At 46.4% G+C, this 22,229-nt stretch overlaps 1 protein-coding gene across 1 annotated transcript in view; it reads right to left on the reverse strand.

Moving 5' to 3' along the window:
- The window catches only part of TECTA (tectorin alpha), a 60,112-nt gene extending 38,308 nt beyond the window's left edge, over positions 1-21,804 (reverse strand). Inside the window, exons 1-6 of the mRNA XM_053269138.1 lie at positions 21,741-21,804; positions 14,274-14,407; positions 12,236-12,523; positions 5,715-5,852; positions 5,236-5,401; positions 1,515-1,927 (exon numbers count right to left, since the gene is read on the reverse strand). Of these exons, the coding sequence (XP_053125113.1) occupies positions 1,515-1,927; positions 5,236-5,401; positions 5,715-5,852; positions 12,236-12,523; positions 14,274-14,407; positions 21,741-21,804 (1,203 nt within the window). The remainder of the gene's footprint in view (positions 1-1,514; positions 1,928-5,235; positions 5,402-5,714; positions 5,853-12,235; positions 12,524-14,273; positions 14,408-21,740) is intronic.
- Positions 21,805-22,229: the final 425 nt, after the last annotated feature.

Raw genomic sequence — 22,229 nt, forward strand, 5'->3', positions numbered from 1 at the left:
AAAGGCAAACCAGACGTGAGCAGAAATGAATGATTCGAGCCATTTGGAATTCTATTAGGAAGCTCAGTTTGGGTCCCAACAGGCAGGGATGGCCAAGTGCTTCCCTCTGTGGGGAGATTACTATATCTCAGCTAGTAACCGAGGGGCATTCAGCTTCACATGAAAGTTGGCATAATCTGGCAGTAAAGGCTTCATAGTTATGGAGCACATGTGCTCAAAGGCATAGCAATATATTTAAAAATTGGCATGTATGTATTACATACAGAAACCCAGGAAGAAAGATGCAGTGTTGAAGTGTGGAATCTGGATGACATTCAGACTAACACGGTGCTTCTACAACAAGCAAAACTGTGCACCCCTGAAGAAAATCGCAAAGCCATGCAAAAAGCTCAAATTGCTGCGGCTCCCCCCCCCCCCGGGCTGCTATTTCAATACTAGTTTTGTTCATCAATTGTCTTCTTTCTGGTGCAAACCCAGCCTTGGGGATGCAGTGACATCATGGCATTACGTAACCAATCTGAATTGGCCACATATCATCTGAGGGCAATTCAGGAAGCACTGCCCTCACTCTGTCTGGGAGAACACCTTTGCTCTCCTCATGGTGAAGTTAGCAATGTAGGAAGCTGCCAAATACTGAGTCAGACCATTGGTCTATCTAGCTCAGTATTGTCTTCACAGACTGGCAGCGGCTTCTCCAAGGCTGCAGGCAGGAGTCTCTCTCAGCCCGATCTAGGAGATGCTGCCAGGGAGGAAACTTGGAACCTGAGATGCTCTTCCCAGAACGGCTCCATCCCCTAAGGGGAATATCTTACAGTGCCTACACACTGTCTCCCATTCATATGCAACCAGGGTGGATCCTGCTTAGCTAAAGGGACAAGTCATACTTGCTACCACAAGACCAGCTCTCCTCTACCTGGACAGCTTTGAAACTTACCCTTTCCTGATTCTGTTTCACCCATATTTCCATCGTTGGCTGCTGCCATGGCATTAAGTACAAAATCAGGCCTGTATGTGCTTGTAATGGGTGGTGTCCCCCCATTTAAAAAAAAATCACCGCAAGGAGGGGTGAATTTCACTTTCCACCAAATGTGTTTATGAAGAGTATTCCACACTTTCTGCTTAGCCATGTCCTACTCTCATGACATATCCAGGGTGAGTGAAAACTCACAGGACCATGGCAGCAAGTCATTTTCTCTGGTTTGCCTCATGCATCATTAACTTGAATGTCTGCATAGTGTACAGCTGCACAGGTGTGTCTTTCTAAGTTTCTGCACTTAAGTGAAAAAACAGAAAAGCAGGATTCCCATTTGCATGGAGAGCATCCTCCATAAGTACACAGTTATGCCTGCATTGACTCCATGAGGACATTCAAGTGAAAGGACAGAGATCACCTCTCTATGCCTGTTCACTAACCCTGGATAGTTTTTAAGAACAGGGCTCTAGTCTTGGGTGAATGAAAGCTCCTTAACCAAAGAAGAATTCTCCCCATAACAAAAAGAGTACTTGAATCGCACCATAATTTTCCCAAAGCCGCCTTTGAGGATGATAATCTTGTGGGAATAAACCTCAACAGAGACATCCTTCAGCCAGGAGACCAAACCACCACCTCGGTTCTCATTCTTGGCTTCCACGCTGAAGAAAGGCAGGTTGGACCCTGGCCAGCACTGCCTGGCAAGAAGGTAGGAGCAAGAGCCCTGGAAGTGGAAGAGGAAGCCGTCGAAGGTGTGGTAATGCGGGTCTCCAAACACCACGCAAGTGCTGCTTTCGACCGGCGCACACAGGTAGAACCTGTCCCTGGGCTCACAGATTTCATAAGGGCTGCAGAGGGCCTCCTGGCAGAAGATCTCGTTGTTGAAGTCCAGGCAACGGCATTTGGCGGAGCAGTTTGAGTTCTCCCAAAATATCTCCCCTTGACGGAGAAAATGGCCTGAAAAACACATCGTTGCATTAACTTTCCAGAACATCCAAACAGTGCTTAGCAAAATCCTCAAACACGCTTTCCTGATCTTGGAAATTTTATTTTGCCATTGGAAACCACCACCATGAAAACATATGAACTGACTCTCCGGCTAAAGCCTAGTCCAGGCAGTCCCAACCTTGGGACCTCGGATGTTGCTGGACTACAACTCCCATTGTCCCTGGCTACTGGCCACTGCGGCTGGGAATGATGGGAGTTGTAGTCCAGCAACATTTGGAGATCCAAAGGTTGGGAACCCCTGGTGTAGGCAATACTGAGTTAGAAGGACTAATGGTCTAACTCTGTAGAAGGCAGCTTCCTAAGCAACTAAAGAATGTGTCTAATCTCATTTTACGTACATGCAAAGCAGTTGCTCTGCCACTGAGCTGTGGTCCCATTTAAGCCAGCCAGTATCATCACAATTCATGGCTGCAAAATCTTCCTTGTCCCAGGACATGTCCACACAAAAAGGCTTCTCCCCCTCTCAGAACAGTAGATCAGCATTTTCACTCTCCATGACTCTCCACCCCATGAAGGGGGGGGAGCAACAAAACCCACCCTAAATTGCTGTGATTTCAAGCCTGAGAAAATGTAGCAGGAGTCACTTCTATATACACCAAGGCAAGGAGAGAGAAAAAGCCAACATGTTCACACCACAGTGCATTGACCACAATTAAGCCGCCGCGAAGGTTTGTGGCATCTGCAAATTACTACATCCCCGCAGCGTGAATTATATCTCAAATACGCCATCGCGGCTGTAGCTGAATCCTAATAACAGTGGGTGAGTTATGTTTGCAACTCAAGGGGCATTAATCTGCCATTGCTTCATGAGGCTCATTTTCCTGCAATATGAATTAGTGGTAATTAGACATCAAGTCATGTAGTCTTGGACCAAAAATGCTTTATTACAGCCACGGTGCTGCTGAATTTAACCTACAGGTTGTAGTTCTGATTTGATTTGATTTTAGAAAGTAGTAAGCAGTTGGGTTAAAAGGGTATTTAAAGCTATCTAACTAAAAACCCAGAGGAATCATTCCTAATCTTTGGGGTGGTGGTCAACCTGGGCTCTCCAGCTAACAGTTTTCATCATCCCCAGCCAAAATAAACGAGCCTGACTCGATAGTATAAGGTAGCTTCCTATGTTCCCACAGAGAGCTTCCGTGCAGCAATGGAGAGCACTGCAGATTTATTTTAATCACTTAAATTCATTCATTAATTAAGTCTATTTGTACACCACCCCAAACTCACATCTCTGGGCAGCTTACAACAAACATAAAAGAAATTAAAACAATTCAAAGCCACAAGTCTAGTTAAAAAGCTTGGGTGAATAAATGTGTCTTAAGAGTCCTTTCAAAAGCCATCAGAGATGGGGAGACTCTCATTTCAGCAGGGAGCACATTCCAAAGCTTCAGGGCATAAACACATAAAAGCATAAGGACATAAAAACATAAGAACGGCCCAGCTGGATCAGGCCCAAGGCCCATCTAGTCCAGCATCCTGTTTCACATAGTAGCCCACCAGATGCTGCTGGGAAGCCCACAAGCAGGAACTGAGGCCATGCCCTCTCTCCTGCTGTTACTCCCCTGCAACTGGTACTCAGAGGCATCCTGCCTCTGAGGCTGGAGGTGGCCTATAGCCCTCTGACTAGTAGCTGTTGATAGACCTCTCCTCCATGAAGTTATCCAAATCTCTCTTAAAGCCATGCAGGTTGTTGGCTGTTACCACATCTCGTGGCAGAGAATTCCGCAAGTTGATGATGCTTTGTGCATAATCAGCAACAGAGAAGGCCTGATGAACAGCCCTAGTCCCCAGCTCTTTCTTTCTATCGCCCTGCCCCCACAACGGCCTGCTCCCCTTCCAGTCCTTCAGTTTCCCCACTGGCTTGCCTGCCTGCATCCCTCCTCTGGGCAAACGTCACAGCTCACTCTTAGACTTGCAGTCAATTCTGCTGCCAGACCTGCAGATCTGCCCCAGAGCACCACTTCTGAGAGTGCCAATGCACATCCCAAAGTTGATTTCAATAGCTGATGTTGGCAAGCATCCGGCAGAGAGCTGCTTTTCCTTCATGGAAGAAAATGTCCCAGGAGTGAAAGAAACACTGTCCCGTCTTCTTTTAAATTTGTAAACTGTTAATGCCATAATCTCTATGCAGCCAAGTCCCAGTGGGATCACAGCGACAGCTTTGGTACTGCTGCACTGATGTTCTCACAAACGCTACACAGAAATTGGCACGGAGGGCCTCGAACAGGTCTGTGATCCATAATTCAGGACTCAGGGAAATTGAGATCAGCTGTAGGCCTTTTTTACTCTTGTGGCGTTTCCGCCAGAAGAGGCTAGCTCATTACCGGCTGAGCGTCGCATGTATGGACAAGGTTAATAGGATCTCTATCAATGCAGGTATTTTAAAAGTCTAATGCAAGAGGTCTTTAAGTTGGTAGAGGGTAGTGGAGAAAGACATGGCTGTTTTCCTAAGTGACTCTGTTAATTATGCAGGCATCATCTGCAAATTTAATAGACATTTCAGTCTCGCAGGATGGAGAACTTGAAGACTCTGCGCTTCAACAAAAAGGTTTCAAAGAGAAGCAGCAGCTTCTGGAATTCATTAGCAAATTCGCTATCACGGAACTTTGATTCAACAGCACCTGAAAATGCCCTTTTCACTTCAGAAAGCAACTGTCCCACAACATTAATACATGTTTTTATAATCATTTTGTAATTATAATACATTACACACACTCTCATAGCTTCTTCCCTTTTGTCCCTCCCAATAATTTCCTAAGAAAACTACAGTTTCGAGAATTCCTTAAAAAGCCGCTATAATTAAGTGCATAAATGCATGAACTGAGAAATTTCACAAAGTCTTTTAACTTCCCTTGATATTCTGTGGGTTTCCTGCCTGAGTAGAAACCTCCAAATTCACCTTTGTTTTTAGTTTAGGGCGAAATGCAACAACTCAAACTAAAGAGTTTAAAAACTGGGTTACGTTTGTAGTGTGTATCTGACCTAGGAACACAGGAAACTGCCTTTTACCGAGAGACTATTGGTCCATCTAACTCCTTTTTGTCTGCACAGACTGGCAGCAACTCTCCAAGGTTACAGACAGGAACTGTTCCCAGTCCTGCCTGGAAGTGCCAGAGATTGAACTTGGGACCTTCTGCATGCAAAGCAGATGCTCTACCACTGAGCTTTGGCCCCATCCCCAATGACCTCACACACCCTTCCTACACCAGCATAGACGTCAAATGAAGAGTGCCGGTTGTACATGAAGGACTGCTCACCTTTCAAGCTGCACCCGTAGGCTGGGTCGATTTCTCTCCCATCTATTTTAAAGACCCAACGGCCAGGCAAGTTCACATTGGTGGTTTCTTCAATGTTGGCAACATCAGGGCTTCTGGAACCAGGGATGCTAAAAAAGTTGGTGTTGTTCCCACCGTTGAAGCCTGCCTACAAGACAGAAAAGGCAAACCTCACTTGCAAGCACAAAGAAATGTCCCTTAGGCCTGGCTTGATCTCTTACTCAACACTTCCAGCCATCATTTTAGTTATGGTTAGACTGTATTTATTTATGTTTAGAAATAGCCTGGCCACAGTTAGCCATGTTTCAGACATGATTGCCATATAATCCAGTACAGGTGGGAGATGTGGAAAAACATCTCCCACCTGAGAATATTCTAGGACTTTCATATCTTTGGCTCTCCCGTTGTGTTACCATGGTCATGAGAATACAAAGCCCATGATGCTATGCTGAAGATCTTACCTGAGCCATCACACCACCAAGACCAGTTAGAGGATCTCCTCCACTTGCAGTCCCAGTGGTCCAGTTGATTTCCTCATAGTTAAACATGGCAAACGTTGAGATCCCATCGGTGACCAGGAGTGCTTGAAAGGTGTTCACCTGTTGGAAGCATCAATGCTTCTTCAGAAAGCAATAGAAGTTCCCCTTTTTGCCAACCACATCTCAGGTGACAAGCTGGCACATGGCCTGGATCTGGGGGCTGAAGAAGCCCATTGAGGCAGATCTAAGAAAGTTAGAGACACACAGGCAGGAAACAGGGAAAGGCACCAATGGAGATTCAGGGCAGATAGAAACCTGGAAAAGATCAGGGTTGGACAAGGCAAAGAAAGCAAGAGAATGAACAAGCAGCTTCAAAGCACAGGAGAAGAAGATCTCTATGCAGGGACTATTAGATGGCAGGATGTTTCTCCAGGCTTCCTTACCCAGGGGCTGATGGGAAGCTGAAGCCAAACAGAGCAAGGAAGGTCAGATGGTCCCCAGGCACGTTGGAATTCCAAGCAGAAAAGGACTGAGGAGCAATTCCTGTCAAGTCTTCCATTGCAACCAGGGGTGTAGCTCTAATTGAATGGATTAAGGGGGTCAAACTACCCGGGGGGCCCCAGCTCCACCCCTCCCTATTTTATTCATCATCTCCCTCACTCTGAGGGGCCTCCGGGGAGAGGGGTGAACACAGGCCCCCTCTCCCCTGGCTACGACCACGTTTTCTAACACTTGTTCTAAGGGGTCAAGAAAGCACAACTGCAAACAGAAGCTTATTCAAATACCCTTCCCCAACAAACGTCATTACTAAATGCAATTACTAAACTAGATGCAAAGGACACTAGTAAATGCAACTAGAACAAACCGAGAATTTTAATCAGTCTGCAGAAATCTGTCCACCTTACACAAACTGTTAAGCAGAGAAACGGGTTTTTCCTATCACAGAAATGTGGAGTTCAATCAATGATCTGAAATAAGAAATTGCTTTAAATCAATCAAAATTAGAACAAGTTGCATTGGAAATTAACCTCAGAAGAACCCTTTTTTTCAAAAGGCTGCTGGGAGGGGCAGAGGAAAGCAAGCAGTGGTGGACAGGTGCGTGGGCGGTGGGGGGGGGAGAGAAAATGCCAGAAGAAAATAATGACGGTGGCCGGGCGGGGGGGGGGAATGGTGGGGGTTTTTTGAGAGAAAGTGGCAGCCGGGGGGGGGGGGGCTGAGAATGGAGGGAGAGCCAAGAGGGAGGGGGGAGAACTAGAGGCACCGATGCTCTGCACCCCGGCCAGCTAGTTATTAATATTTGGTATTAGGTATTTTTAAAATATCCTTCAATTTTAATTCCAAATTATTCAACAAAGTGAATTAGTGCTCATTTTTATTTATGAACTTGGAGGTAAACAGTTTGAGTCTGCTTGCCAAATGCAACTTTTCGAAAATCCATCTTTAACTGATCATTTTGAAAGTCAAAATCGAATGAGACGAATGATTTTGAATTTTCACAAGCAACATTGATCCGAGGATTTGACTTGAAAAGTCTTCCTTGCTGTTCACCCACACTCCATGTCAGCTGTTGATCTCAAACCAAAAGCTGTTGCTCAGAAAAACTACCCTCAATTCACCGTTTCATACCTCATGGGTCCTATAGATGGCAGTCTTATTCAAACTACGCATGACGCTAAACATGTCTGTGTATCTGTTTTCTAAAAATTTTTTAAAAGTGTCGGCCGGTGGGTGGGTGAGTGGAATCAGGATTTGGACCATTGCAAAGAGCGAGGGGATATTTAACCCTTTGTCCTAGCACAACCACCCCGATTAAAATGCCCTCCCCACAAAGTTGTTACTCATGATTTTCACACACTACCTTAACCCATATGTCCTCTGCCAAGTCAGTATGCTCAACATCCTGTTAATACTGGTACCAAATACTGAAATTATCCAGTATTTATTATCCACAGAAATTATCCACAGTAACAGTTGGGCACTACCTTTTACAATGGGGGAAAGAGAGAGAGAGAGAGGTTTTTTCTGGGAGATCTCCACCTGCCCCCAAAGCATAAGGCAACTTTATTCCATCTGTCCAATGTCCTTTTTTTTTGCCCTGCACCATATTAAAGAAAGAAAGCAGACCACAATGAACACAGCCAAAATAATTAAAACAATGGGAGTAGATAATCCTTGATTATTTTGTATCTATCTCTCCCAGATCTCCTCCACTCATTTCTATAATCTGGAAGGGCAGTATATAGAATGAACGAACGAATGAATGAATGGTGATTCCAGAAAGCCCCCTGTTACCCTATTTGTTTTGCCCCACACTGGTGGGTCTTAAGACCAGACTGGCCATAATTTAAAAGGTGGCCACCTTTTAAATACAGCAGGCCAAATCTGTTTCCCTAGGACTTTCCTTACTAGGATGCCGAGTGGTCAGCTTAACGCATCAATGCCCATAGGACAGTTTTACAGTCCCCTTGTGAAATGGGAAGTTCAAAATATGAATCACTGAATATTAAAAGAGTCCAGCAGATGATACATCAAATTGGCAGCCTCAGTTAAAACAGCTCAGCTTGAGAAAATTAAATGCAAGCGATTCCAATTTACATCAGATTGGGATACGGCCCACTGTCTGGAAAAGGCTCAATTTCAAAGCAATTTTGGTGGTATGTAGCTTTCTTTTTACGGCTTCTCCATGACAGGTGTTTTATAGAACCTACTATTTCAGCAACCATAAAAAGAGGCTCAAGAGACCAGCTCCCTCCTCTTTCTGTCGGCCAGCTTCTTTAATTCCCCCGAGTTTAATGGAATGATTAAACGAAGGATCAATTTAGTCTGATAAATCTAAATTCCACACCGGTGAAACAGAGCGCTCATCTTAAACTTATGAGGCCATTTTTAATGGTTCATTTTTTGGAGGGAAAGGCAAGGAAAGGTTGGGTGGCTGGCTTTTATGGACCATTGGGTTTTTTATTTTGTTTTTCAGCCTAGTCAATATGTCCACTGATGTTTGTCCACCCAGTTTCCAATGCGGTAAGCACAAAGAAAAGTCTTTCACTTAAAGCACACACATCCACACAAACACACACCAGGCCTCAAGGTCTTTAAGAAGACGGGTCGCCAACAGGGAGGTTTGAATGATGTCACCTATTGGCAGGCGACATATTTCACCTAGAGTCTCTTGAGTCCTTTGAAGCTTGATTAAATCCCATTGATTTCAATGGGATGTGAAGCTTGGTCTTAGGCACATTTACTAGAAGAGCTAGTCTAGAGGAAGGAGAGCTGATCTTGCCGTAGTGAATATGAATTGCCCCTGTTGCTAAGCAGTCTTGTACTGGTTTACATTTGGATGGGTGACTCTATGTTGTTATAGCTGTCTTCTGAAAGGTATTCCTCTTAGGGCAGGGCTGCTCAACTTCAGCCCTCCTGCAGATGTTGGCCTACATCTCCCATAATTCCTGGCTACTGGCCACTGTGGCTTTATGGGAGTCGTAGTCCAAAAACAGCTGGGGGCCCAAAGTTGTGCCGGCCTGCCTTAGGGAATGGAGCCATAGCTCACTGGTAGAACAATTATGTATAAGCAAAAGGTCCCAGGTTCAGTCCTTGGCAGGGTTTTCGGCTGGCAATCCCTCCTGCCTGAAACCTTGGGAAGCTGCTGCCTGTCAGTATAGACAGTCCTGTCCTGAGCAAGATAGACCAATGGTATCTGGCTTGGTTTGAAGATATAGTGGGAGAGAGTTCCCCAGTCCATTATGGGGGTAAAACTCTAGCAGTGAAAGTAGAGAGATGCCTTCGACTGACTCAGATTACGGACCCACTTGCTCTATATATGCTGGCTGGTGATGGCTCTCCAAGGTTTCTGGTAGGAGCCTTCCTCAACCCTATCCAGAGATGCTGGGGACCAAACCCGAGAGCTTCTCTGTGCAAAAGATGTGCTCTACATTGAGCCATGGGCCCACCCCCCGTTAGCTCATTGGTTCATCCAGCTCAGTATTGACTGGGAGCAGTTCTCCAGGGATCGTTGCCTGCCAAGGACTCAACCTGGGACCTTCTGCATACAAAGCAAACACTCTACCACTGAGTTACAGCCTCTCCCCTGCTGGGATTCCTATGGGGTGTTTTGGAAGGAGCCACCTAGCCCCCTTTTTTTTCAATGGCCTACCTTTCATACTCATTCAGATTATCATCGTGGTGAGTAATTCAATCTGTGCTTACATTTAAAAGCCATGGAGTTCTGGAAACTAAATCAGCCACTTGGGCCAAAACTTTTTTTTTTAAAGACCCCCTGATTTCTTATCCCTCGAGGAAGGTTTTTCCGCAAATGGATGGCAGCCAAAGGTTAATTTATTGTGGCCGAGTGGATACTGATTTTTCCCTTCAAAAAACTTCATTGATAGACTATATCGAGGAGATCTCTCTTGGCTCCATTTAATATCCACTGGGGATCCATTTGGGACCTGAGAGACCAGCTGAATTTACTAGCTCAGATACTATTCCCATTCAATAACTGACCCTAAAAACCCACATCCGTTTCTCCCCCACTGTGCAATATAGACTTTATAAGAAGCCTCCCATCAATAGACGAGAATGAATGAATAGAAGCCCCGCCATCAAGCTGTTAAGAACAAAGGCCTCCATCACAGACATGCTAATGAAATCAAAACGAGCCAAGTGGCATGAACCAGATTTTGGCAGGAACCAACTTCCACCTAGTCCAGGGCAAAGTATGTACAACCGGCTTGCAGGGAAGGAGGAGCTGACAGCAAAGAGGTCAGAAGCAGTGAGAAAATGAATGAGTGGCTGAGTGATATGCAATGGCACGACATCACCCACGGTGTCTTCCCCTCCTCCTACCAGCTGCCTCTACAGTGCTTTGCGGGTCCACACTGGATAGGCTGGTGCTGCAATTGTATTTTAAGTTTAAGATAGGCCCATAACCCAGGCCTGAAGGAAAGACAAGAGGAGAACACAGAAAACCATGGAATGCAACATACTGGCAATGGTGATGCTGGGATTCTCCGTAAAAAGCGAGTGAACAGGGCAATTCCTGAAAAAGGTCTAGTGCAGAAGCAACTGAGGAAACGTTGTTCCACTGCTCAAAATGCATGTTGAGCAGTGGGGTTTGTTGGACAAAAATAGAAAAAGGTTTGTTTCAGGCTACCTTAAGGCAGCAATGGTGCACACCCAACTGGATGGCATGAGGAGGGAGATGTTTTATGGGTCCGTATTGCTGTCCTAGGCAGAAATTATGGGAAAGCAGCAAAAACCCAGAAAGACAAGCATATGCTTTGGACTAATTGTAGAGAGATGCCTATGAATTCGGGCAAACCCCAAATTTCTCATGAATCTGGGCAGTGCTCCCAACCTGGGTGATCCATTTCAGACCCAGAGTGTTTGAAGTCCATGGAAGGTTTGAAATAGATCCAACTGAGCTCAGCAGATCATGATGGAGGTGGTGGTTGTGGTGATGTTGAATAAATCGTCATAATTAATAGCATTTTCATAGCACCTTTGAGTGCTCTCAGCACTTCCTATGAACTACCTTGTCGCAGGCTTACAACAATGTTATCCCCATATTGCATCTGGGAAGCTGAGGCTGAGAGGGAGGGGCTTCCCTAAGGCCACCTAATGAGTTAGGAAGTGGTCCTATACTGAGTCAGACCACTGGACCATCTAGCTCAGCATTGCCGACACTGACTGGCAGCAACACTCCAAGGTTTCAGGTAGGAGTCTTACCCAGCTTTGCCTGGAGATGCTGCCAGGGAATGAACCTGGGATTTTCTGCATGCACAGTAGATGCTCTACAACTGAGCAACAATTCCTATAAGTTCATGGCAGGGGTGAGATTTGAATCCATGACTTCTAGTTTGTAATTCAGTTTCTTGGCCACTGTCCTGTCCTGTCCCCAAAGATGACATCATCATGATGGGTTAGGGCTCGAGGCCCTGCTGCTGGACTCATGCCATAAATGGGTCCTCCCTGCACCCCCTCACGCCACTTCATATTACTTCCCATCTTATGAACGAGCAAGAAACCCATTTGCAGATTGTCGTATGGGAGGCTCTCCCACACAGGTTTGTTTGGGTGTGATCATCTATATTAGGAGTTCTCAACCTTGCGTCTCCAGGTATTGTTGAATTACAACTCCCATCATCCCCAGCAATGGTGGACTCTGGCCATCCACATTGGTGGGTGTGATCATCTATATCAAGGATTCTCAACCTTGGGTCCAAGATATTATAACTCCCATCATCCCAAGCCAAAATGGCTGAAGACCATTGTGGCTGGGGATAATGGGCATCGTAGTCCAAAAACATCTGGGCGACTCAAGGTTGAGAACCCCTGATCTATATGTAATTTACATTCATTGCTACCCAGGCACGCCCTTCATATCAAATCCATTTAACATGCATTCCAGCTCCAACCAAAACCACACACTCTGATTAGAAGCGTTGGCCCCATAAGAAGTGATCACGTTGAACTTTTTATACATCACATTAACGTTTCCCCTTTACCGGTGTGGTGCTGCTGCCTCCGTAGAAAGTGACGTCTTCCCAGGTCGCCACAAAAGCCGACACAGCTGAGAATGAGGGCATGTTCTTGAAATACTTCCGGATATCTTTGGAGACTTTGGCTAGGAAAGCAGGATCCAGGCTCTCACGGTAAAAGATTTCGCCCCGGATCCCATTGTGGACGTCCGCCCAAAAGGGAGCAATGAAAGCCCGCCCGTCAGTCAGGGGGAAGGCCTCTGGCGTGAACTGGCTGACCATCACGTTGAAGGAAATGACACCATTGTTGTTGACCTGCAGGGGAAAGGAGAGGAAAGTCTGATTTATGCAAACAGGCGCCCTTGGCAGCAAGGAGGCAAAAACGTCAGCTTAAAATTATACTTCTGTTGGAGGAGTCAATGGTAGAGGCCGGGCGATGCAATTATGGGTTGTAAATAGGACCATATATCTAGGTTCCGCGATGGCATTCTCCCCATCCTGAGGCTGGGATGGAATTAAGATTCAGAACTTCACAGAAGAATGGAACCCAGCAGTCAAAGCCTAGGGAAAACTTTCCGTATTCTGCGTGCCAGTCTTCAACATATTTCCGTGACACTGAAAGTCACAGGCTTGTGAAAACAATCCATGCCAGATTCCACAATAGCTTCACTGGCATCTGTGAAACAAACCCTCTGCACATTTCCTCCAATCCTCCTCCCCCCACACCGCCAGTGTGCTAGCTTCCCCTGCGCACAGAGAATTTTGGGGTGAATAATCAAACATACAACACTGTGTGTTTCTCCTGGATGATGGAGCTTGGCTTTTGAAGCAGAATGCGGCCATCACTCAGGGTGGAGCATCTGCTGGCATGCAGGAGATTCCAGGCTCAGTTCTGTTGGAGATGGAGTTCCAGTGCAGCGACCTTTTGCACCAACTATCCTAATGACCACTCGGGGCATTGGGTGTAGAGACAGTGAGTAAGGGTCTCCCCAGCTGTTCTACCTGTCTCTACTCTATGACCCCTGGTTGGACTCCTCAGGTATTTCCTGTGAGAGTCAGATTCCCCCCCTTTCCTTTTAGAGAACAGATGGAAACATCTCTCTCTCCCCCTAACTATTCATTATGTAGTTCTATAGACTAAGTCTTTCCTATCTCAAGTGTAAAGTGTGCCGTCAAGTTAGTGTCGATTCCTAGCGACCACAGAGCCCTCTAACAGGGCTCCCCAGATGTTGTTGACTACAACTCCCATAATCCCCAAGCAAAAGCCATTGCAGCTGGGGATTCTGGGAGTTGTAGTCATCAACATCAGGGAATCCCTGTTAGAGGGAAGACTGCTGGCCGCATCTCCATCAGGCCTCCCTTTCCCACAATTAAACTCAATCGTACCCCTCCCAAGAATAACTGCATATTTTTTAAAAGTCTCTAGTATTATAATTCAGGCGGTTGATGAGATTCAGGGCTCTGAGCCATTCACTGGAGGCCTGTGCCCCATGGGCCACCCCATAAGGACATCCCTGCTTCCAGTGAAAAAATTCCCAACAGGTTTACATTGCCTTGGCTCCAGTCACTGGACTGATGCAATGCACAGCCTGAGTACCCCCTGTGGGCCACTGTTTTGCCCTGGGGTTTCAGCCGGCAACACAGAGACCAAGTCCATAGACCGGCCCTATGCAAAAAATGCCTGAAGCAGGTGCAGAACTGTTTTAGTTCCCCCCCCTCCCGCCCCCTCAGCTCTCTGCATATTCTTGTTTCTTGTCATGCAAGAGGAATAATGCTCAGCATATCAAGGCCCAAGCGTTGCTTTGGTATTTAATCACTTGCAAAAGGCAATTTATTGCCTTTTATATTCATGCCCCACGCACATTAGCCCATTAAATGTACCTTTGACTTTCTTAATCATAAAACCTATCAGTTCATGAAATCTAAGAACTTGTCAGGTGGGTGCCAATAAATCTTCCTCTTCTTTGAACGGTGGAGCCGAGCTGTGTTTAAAATGCAGGCGCTAATAGTGGTGGCATGAATGATAGGGTCCAGGCAACTGTCACAGACCAGGTCCTGTACTTACAAAAATGGCCCTATACGGGATTCCGAAGAAGATGAACGGGACTGTCAGCTTGATCTCCGGAGAGCTTCCGTCATCCACCTTGGGGGTTTTGGTGTCATTCTGCCAGAATGGATACAAAACTGTCACCGACCAAGCTGTAAGTGGGAGATACAGAATATTATTAACTTTTATTTTCTCTGTTACATTTTTATCCCACCATTCCACCAGGAGTTTCTTTGCAACAAAGTGATGTGCTTTCACATGGCACATAATTAATCTGTGGAATTCTCTGCCATGGGATGTGGTGATGGCCACCAGCTTGAATGGCTTTAAGCAAGGCTTAGACACATTCATGGAGATCAGATCGATCAAAGGCTACTAGTCCTGGACACTTTCCGGATTACATGCTGTTCAGCGGTAGTTTACTTTGGCTTGGCAGGGTCATCTTGAAGCTGTAAATAAAGGGCATTGTGCAAAGCCACCAGCAGGGGGAACAGTCTTTCGTAGCAGGGAGTTCCGCAGTCTAGGTGTGGCAGCAGACAGTGGCAGAACACACAGAAGAGGCTTGCTAGCCTCCCTGACTGAGCAAGCGAGCTCGTGGGTGGGCCAGTCCTTTAGGCATGCTTCATATAAACTAGTCACTGAGTGAGATACATACAGCTCCATTATCTAGTCTGGTGAGGTTACCTCCCGTGTTGTCGACTTTTTATGCGAGGGAATAGGGTGTCAGATAGAAAGATAAATTCACAGTCCTCATTATATTCAATGAATGCTGACCTGAGCAGCTGCAGGCAAAACAATCCTTTATCACCGTTCGCTGCATTTGGGGCCGGAGGAGCCATTTTATTATCATACGGTAGCCTGCCCACCGGGTCTTCCCGAATTTTGGACATGCAGAAAGAGACGGGCCCCTTCTGCCTGCCTTCCAAGGGCAATGGTTTTCATATTTTGACCAGCATGTCAAAAGGGGTTAGGTTCAATCCCCACCATCTCCAGATAGGGAAGGACCCCCATCTGAAATCCTTGAGAGGGGCTGCCAGTCAGTGTAATCAATAATGGACTAGAGGGACCAAGGGCCTGACTCAGTAGGCGGCAGATTTAGACCGTGCCTCTGAATAATAATTAAAAAGAGAGAGACTAACTTTCAAGTTTTGCATAATTAGCTGGAAAATAAAGCAGAGAGCCCGGGTGGGGACTCTAAAACAGACATTATTAGATTATTAGTTTTTAGACATTAACCGGTTATTATTTCATTGCATCTTTGCCAAGTATATATGTAGAAATAAAGCTTTATTATTTTGGCTTTCATTGTCCTTTTCTATTCTCCCTCTCTCTCTAGTAACGCTATGGGGCTTTTTAAGCTTGACATAGTTTAGGGCCTCGGGATGTCATAATCCAGCCCCGGCTTCTGAGGCTCCCTTCTTTTTCTTTCCCGGCATGTTCTTCCCGCCACAGTCTCTCTCTCTCTCTCTCTCTCTCTCTCTCTCTCTCTCTCATATACTGTGGGACAGAGCAACTCAGAGGCAAACACCAAGACAGACATAATGAAAGCTATTCTGAAAGCACATGGGAAAGAGGGCACTGGTCTTGCCCTGGAGATCAGTTACAAGGCAAGACGTGAGATTCCTTTTGTTTCAGAAGCACCAAGGGCCACCTGGTGGTTTCATCCTCGGCATGGAGAGGTGCCATCCTGGGAGGCTGTGTTCCCCCCCCCCATCCTCTCAGGTTCCGAACCTCAGGAGAGCCGGAACTGCTAGTTGGGAGGGGTTGGACGCCTCTTGCTGGCGTGTCCCAGCACCGGACTCCGCACACGCAAAGCTGGCCCGGGACACTTTGAGGCAGGCCATTTCAAGGGCACCTTCCCTTCCCGTGGATTCGGACACAGCATAATGCACTGGGAAGATCTTCCCGGAAACCTCACTGAAACCATGCTCTTAGGAAGCTGGTAGTGAGCATGAACTGTCCCTTTCCTAAGCAGGGTCTTTCTGGTTGGCATTGACTACATGATGTGAGCACTGGAAGGTATTCCCCTTAGGAGATGGGGCCATTGCTGAGTGGCACAGCCTCTGCTTTGCATGCAGACGGTCCCAGCTCCAACCCCTGGCAGCATCTCCAGGTAGGGCTGGGAAAGACTCCTGTCTGAAGCCCTGAAGAGCTGCTGCCAGTCAGTGTGGACAATCCTGAGCGAGATGGACCAAAGATCTGACTTGGTATATGCCAACTTCCTATGTTCCCAAGCAGCCTTTCAGGTTCACTCAGTTGCTGCCTATTTCACTAGTTTTAAATTATTATTACTACTACTACATTTATATTCCGCTCTTCTTCCAAGGAGCCCAGAGCGGTGTATTACATACTTGAGTTTCTCCTCACAACAACCCTGTGAAGTAGGTTAGGCTGAGAGAGAAGTGACTGGCCCAGAGTCACCCAGCTAGTTTCACGGCTGAATGGGGATTTGAACTCAGGTCTCCCCGGTCCTAGTCCCGCACTCTCACCACTACACCACGCTGGCTCCTCTGCTGCTAAAGTTTTGCATTCCTCCTCATGTGTTTCACTTGCTTTAATGTGCCATTTGCTGCAGTTATTTTCTATATGCTTATATATATCTGTAAGTTGCCTTGAATATTAACACTATAGAAAAGGAGGGTAAACCTACATCATGCATACATACATTCCATTCCATTCCATTCCACGATACCCCTCCTTCCTTACACACTTTACACACAGTCTTGCTCAGGGGAGGGAGCTTGCTCCGAGAGGAAGCAACCTGATCTGACATCCAGCTCCCCCCTTCCCCCCCGCTTTTAAATGCTCTTTCTAAGCGCACGCACACAAAGCTTTCAGGATATCATTCAGTGGAGAGAGTGCCACCGCCAATATGGTACAGCCAATCAGAAAATCAACCCACCTTTGCATACGGTTATGGACAATGTTAATGGCTGTAGCCAAGATACTTGGGCCAGATAGCAGATGAAATCATTTCACAGCTGTTATGTAATAGCTGAACAAATTACAACTCTGGTCAGCGCTATGAAACACAGCCCTGTTTCCCCTTCTCCGAGCATGGAACTCAGCCCAACTTTTTCCCAGTGGTCATTTTGAGCATTAGCAGCAAGCTGAATCATGGCAAGGGCTGTCTCTTCAAAGCTTGCCCACTCGTGAAGCTCACCTGGCCTCCCCTTAGGAGTCAGGCCCTTACAGCCATTATGGGATGGAGCGAGAGCATGCGGCAGCTCATACAGAGAGCTTCTTCTGGGACCTATAGCCACATTAGGGTTGCCAGCCCTCCAGGACTGAGCTAGTCTCCAGGAATCAGGCTCCTGGGAGATTTCACTAATGTTAGCAATCGCGTTGGGAGGAAAAACCATCTCCAGGAATAACTTCAGTCAGAGTAGCCCTATCCTCATGAAAATATCCAGGGTGAATGAACACCCATCAAAGGGGGAGGAGGACCACAGCAGCAGGCTCCACCCCCTTCACGATCCTCATTCACATCTTGTTGTAATCAATAGTATAAGCAGGGCTCTCTCCCTCCAATCAGGGAGCGATCCTTGCATGCATACAGTTGTAGATGCTTTTACCAGGAACAGAGGAAGCTGCTGTCTGCTGAATCAGACCCCTGGTCCATCTAGCTCAGTATTGTCTACATCGACTGGCCGCGGCTTCTCCAAGGTTGTAGGCAGGAATCTCTCCCAGCCCTATCTTGGAGATGCCAAGGATTGAAACTAAGACCTCCTGCACACAAAGCAGATGCTCTGCCACTGAACTATGGCCCCATCTGCAAACAGTTTAGAAACATAGTCTACTGAATTAGACCTTTGGTCTACCTAGCTCAGTATTGTCTACAGTGGCAGCAGCTTCTCCAAGGTTTCAGGCAGGAGTCCTTCCCAGGCCTACTTGGAGATGCTGCCAGGGATTGAACTTGGGACCTCCTGCATGCAAAGCAGATGCTCCACCATTGAGCTACAACCAACCCATGCCCAATGCTCTGCTCTTGTGCTAGGATCCCTCCCCACCCAATAAGCTGCTTTCTACCAAGTCATAGGAGCACAGGAAGCTACCTTATACCGAGTCCGACTATTGGTCCGCAGAGCTCAGTATTGTCTACACACTGACCAGTTGTGGTTCTCCAAGGTTTCAGGCAGGAATCTTTCCCAGCCTTACCTGTGAATTCTGCGGATTGAGCCTGGGACTATGCAGACACTCAAGGAGACACATATAGAACTCCCTCTCCACACATCCATTCACCCCAGATATACTGCAGTGCACGCCAGGGAGAGTGTCTCTGAGTCCCCTTTACACATTACTAACTGAAAGCTGTTTACAGTCTGCCAAATTCATTGACTTTGAATCAGCTCGTCCTGCCAGCTGCCGGAGCAGGCCACGTTAGGACTTTCCGGTTTTCTTTTGCGAGGACTTAGGAACATCTAACACCATGTTCCACCTCACAATAGCCAAGGCAAGTAGCTGCAACTCAAGACCACACGGCAGCCCTGGCCATTTGGATGGGCAGCTATAAGGGCCTGGAAAGGAAGCAAGCTCACTGTGAGGTGCACAAACACGCAGATTAGTGAGCTTGTTTAAAAAAAGAAAAAAAGGACATCTCCCTAAGAGGCAAAATAGGGACAGAAGCTAGGGGGGCACTGATTGATCAAGGACGGAGAACTGGAAAAGGGGCAAATCGGGAACGGCTCAGAATCCAAGGAAATGGTGCGAGGTCGATCTATTCACTGCATTTACAATATTTTTATTCTGCTTCTTTGACCCTTACTACTACTGCTGCTGTGGATATTTATACACCACTTCTCAACCAAGTTCTTAAAGCCGTTCATACAGAAAAATAAATAATATATAAATAAGATGGCTCCCTCTCCCCAAAGGGCTCACAATCTAAACAGAAACATAAGGTAGACACCAGCAACAGCCACTGGAGGGATGCTGTGTTGGGGATGGATAGGGCCAGTTGCTCTCCCCACTGCTAAATGTAAGAGGAACACGACTTAAAAGAGTGCCTCTTTGCTCAGTTAGCAGGAGTTACAGATCTGCAAGAGGGTTTACAAGAAGTGAAGAGATAATACAATCTCTCTTCAAACAGAGACCAAAAACATGCATTAAAAAACAAGACGACCCCAGGAATCAGGTAGTCAAACAAACCTGACCCCTCTCCCCGCCACCCTTCAAACACAACTCGGAGACGTTTTTGTAATGAATTGGCACTGAATCCAAACCCAGAGTCTCTTGTCTGCCTTGAATCTGACTAGAACAGAACCCCTAAACCTCAGAAGTAGAAACAGATTCAGAAGAAGTGGTTCAACAAACCAGACACCCCATTTTCAGTTGTATAACAAACAGTTCCCTGTTTTGTAACGCATTGTGTTATGTTTGTAAGGCTCCTTTTAAAATTCAAAAACAAAAGAGTTTGAAAAGATAATATTGGTTTGCAAATGGCAAACAGGGATAATTGTATTCATTTGACGAAATAGACAGCAAGCAAAATATAATCTGGTATTATTCTGCATGAAATGTACCCAGACTGGTTCAAAGTGTCTATATTGGTTCCAAGCACTTTTTAAAGTTCATGTCTTAACAGCAGTGGGGCTCCTGTTACAAAAAAACTGAAGAACGTGAACTGTAACTGAAGCCAACATTTTAATGCCTCGACTCCTTGCCAGAAATCCAACAGAAACAACCAGCAAAGAGAAAAACACAGCTCAGTAGATCCCTGAGGCCTTCTGAAAGAAAACCTTTTCACACAATACCTAAAAATTGACAGAAGAGGAGCAGGACAGGCTCAGTTCTTCTCTCTCTGTAATCTGAGGGCTATCCTTGAGAAGCTCACCTCCACACTTATGATAGAAGAGGAACCTGAAGTATAGAGCACCTAGTATAGAGCACCTTCCTTATGAGGCAAGGTTACAACACCTGGGGCTTTTTAGTTTAGAAAAAAGACGACTGCGGGGAGACATGATAGAGGTCTATAAAATTATGCATGGTGTGGAGAAAGTGGAGAGAGAGAAATTCTTCTCTCTCACACATAACACTAGAACCAGGGGTTATCCCATGAAATGGTTTACCAGGAAAATGAGGACTTGTTCACACAACGCATAATCAACTTGTGGAATTCTCTGCCACGAGACGTGGTGACAGCCAACAACCTGGATGGCTTTAAGAGGGGTTTGGATAACTTCATGGTGGAGAGGTCTATCATCGGCTACTAGTTGGAGGGCTAAAGGCCACCTCCAGCCTCAAAGGCAGGATGCCTCTGAATACCAGTTGCAGAGGAGTAGCAGCAGGAGAGAGGGGATGCCCTCAACTCCTGCCTGTGGCTTCCAGCGGCATCTGGTGGGCCACTGTGCAAAACAGGATGCTGGCCTAGATGGGCTGTGGGCCTGATCCAGCAGGGCTGTTCTTATGTTCTTATGGCCTCCTTAGACTATCTCTGTGTGAGATCCTTGGGAGGGGGCAGTCCACAAGGAAATCAAGGTCATTCTCTGCAAATTTGCAACCAAGCTACAGCAAGCAGGTACCATGGGTTTCTCAGTGATCATTTCATGTGGTTGTGTCCCTCATATGCAACAGAGTTGCTTCTCCATGGTGTGCCTGTGGGACATGGGTGAATTCCAGAACCACAGGCATGGGGCTGATTATCTGCAGGTTTCCTACTTTCCCTTCTGACCAGTTGAAAACCGGTTTGAGGAACCCGTGCAATAGGGAGAGGCTATAGCTCAGGAGTGGAGTGTTTACTTTGCAAACAGAAGGTTGCAGTTAAATCCCTGGCATCTCCAGGTAGGGGTGGGGAATGAAATATCATACGAAACCCTGGAAAACTGCTGCCCATCCGTGCTGTGAGCTAGATGGACCAATGGTCTGACTTGGCAGAATGCAGCTTCAGATGGTCCCATTCAACTGATCCTCTGATATGGTGGCTTCATTTGCTGGTCTTGTGGTAGTAAGCACGGCTTGTCCCCTTAGCTAAGCAGGGTCCACTCTGGTTGCATATGAATGGGAGACCACATGTGAGCACTGGAAGATCTTCCCCTGTGGGGATGGAGCTGCTCTGGAAGAGCAGAAGATTCCAAGTTCCCTCCCTGGCAGCATCTCCAAGATAGGGCTGAGAGAGACTCCTGCCTGCAACCTCGGAGAAGCCGCTGACAATCTGTGTAGACAATACTGAGCTAGTCTGACTCAGTATATGGCAGCTTCCTATGTTCCCTATGTACCCATTCCATGCCATGTGGGATTGCATCAGAAGGTGGAGACCCCTTTTTAGGAACAGGGTAAAACAGCCTGCAGTCCTAAGCATGTCTGTTGGGAAATAAGTTTGGTTGCAGCTAATGGGATATACTTACTCCCAAGAAAACATACCTTAAGACTGAGAAGCCATTCTCTATGCATGCCTGGTTCTTATGTAGCAGATCTTTGAAGGGAATGGGATTCCTATTCTGAACACAGAGTATCAATAACCCACCACTGAAACGCCGAAATACTAACCTTGCTGTCGTACAATTATGAAGGAAAAGGCCACCCAGGCTCTGACGAATGATGGATAATTCATCCTAGAAAAAGAAAGAGAAAATGTGTAACAGACGCCAATCACGCACAACCAAACCGGGTCTCGTGTGCAAATTCTACAGCAAATGTTGCGTCAAGAGTGCCTCAGAATAGTTTGTTTAGACCGGACAGTCAGAAATTTGGGAAATTAAGATCTTCATCTGTGTACACAAATACAAAACGTCTTAATTAGGTGGCGGTTAATGACACTGACACTGCTCTCATTAGAGAAAGTAAATCACTCAGTTGATGTTGTCAGGGCAAGCACGAAGCACAACTTGGGAATTTGCAGTTGTGGATAGAAAAGGTTTCCATCATCATCACTGATATGGAAATAGCTCATAGGAAACCTTTAATAACATCAAACAATTAGCTGATGCTAGGAGGCTTTGGCAGAAGAGCTTTGCATTGTATAGCAAAACCAAGAGC

Source organism: Hemicordylus capensis, chromosome 8, assembly GCF_027244095.1.
Source record: "Hemicordylus capensis ecotype Gifberg chromosome 8, rHemCap1.1.pri, whole genome shotgun sequence".
Lineage (NCBI taxonomy): Eukaryota > Metazoa > Chordata > Lepidosauria > Squamata > Cordylidae > Hemicordylus > Hemicordylus capensis.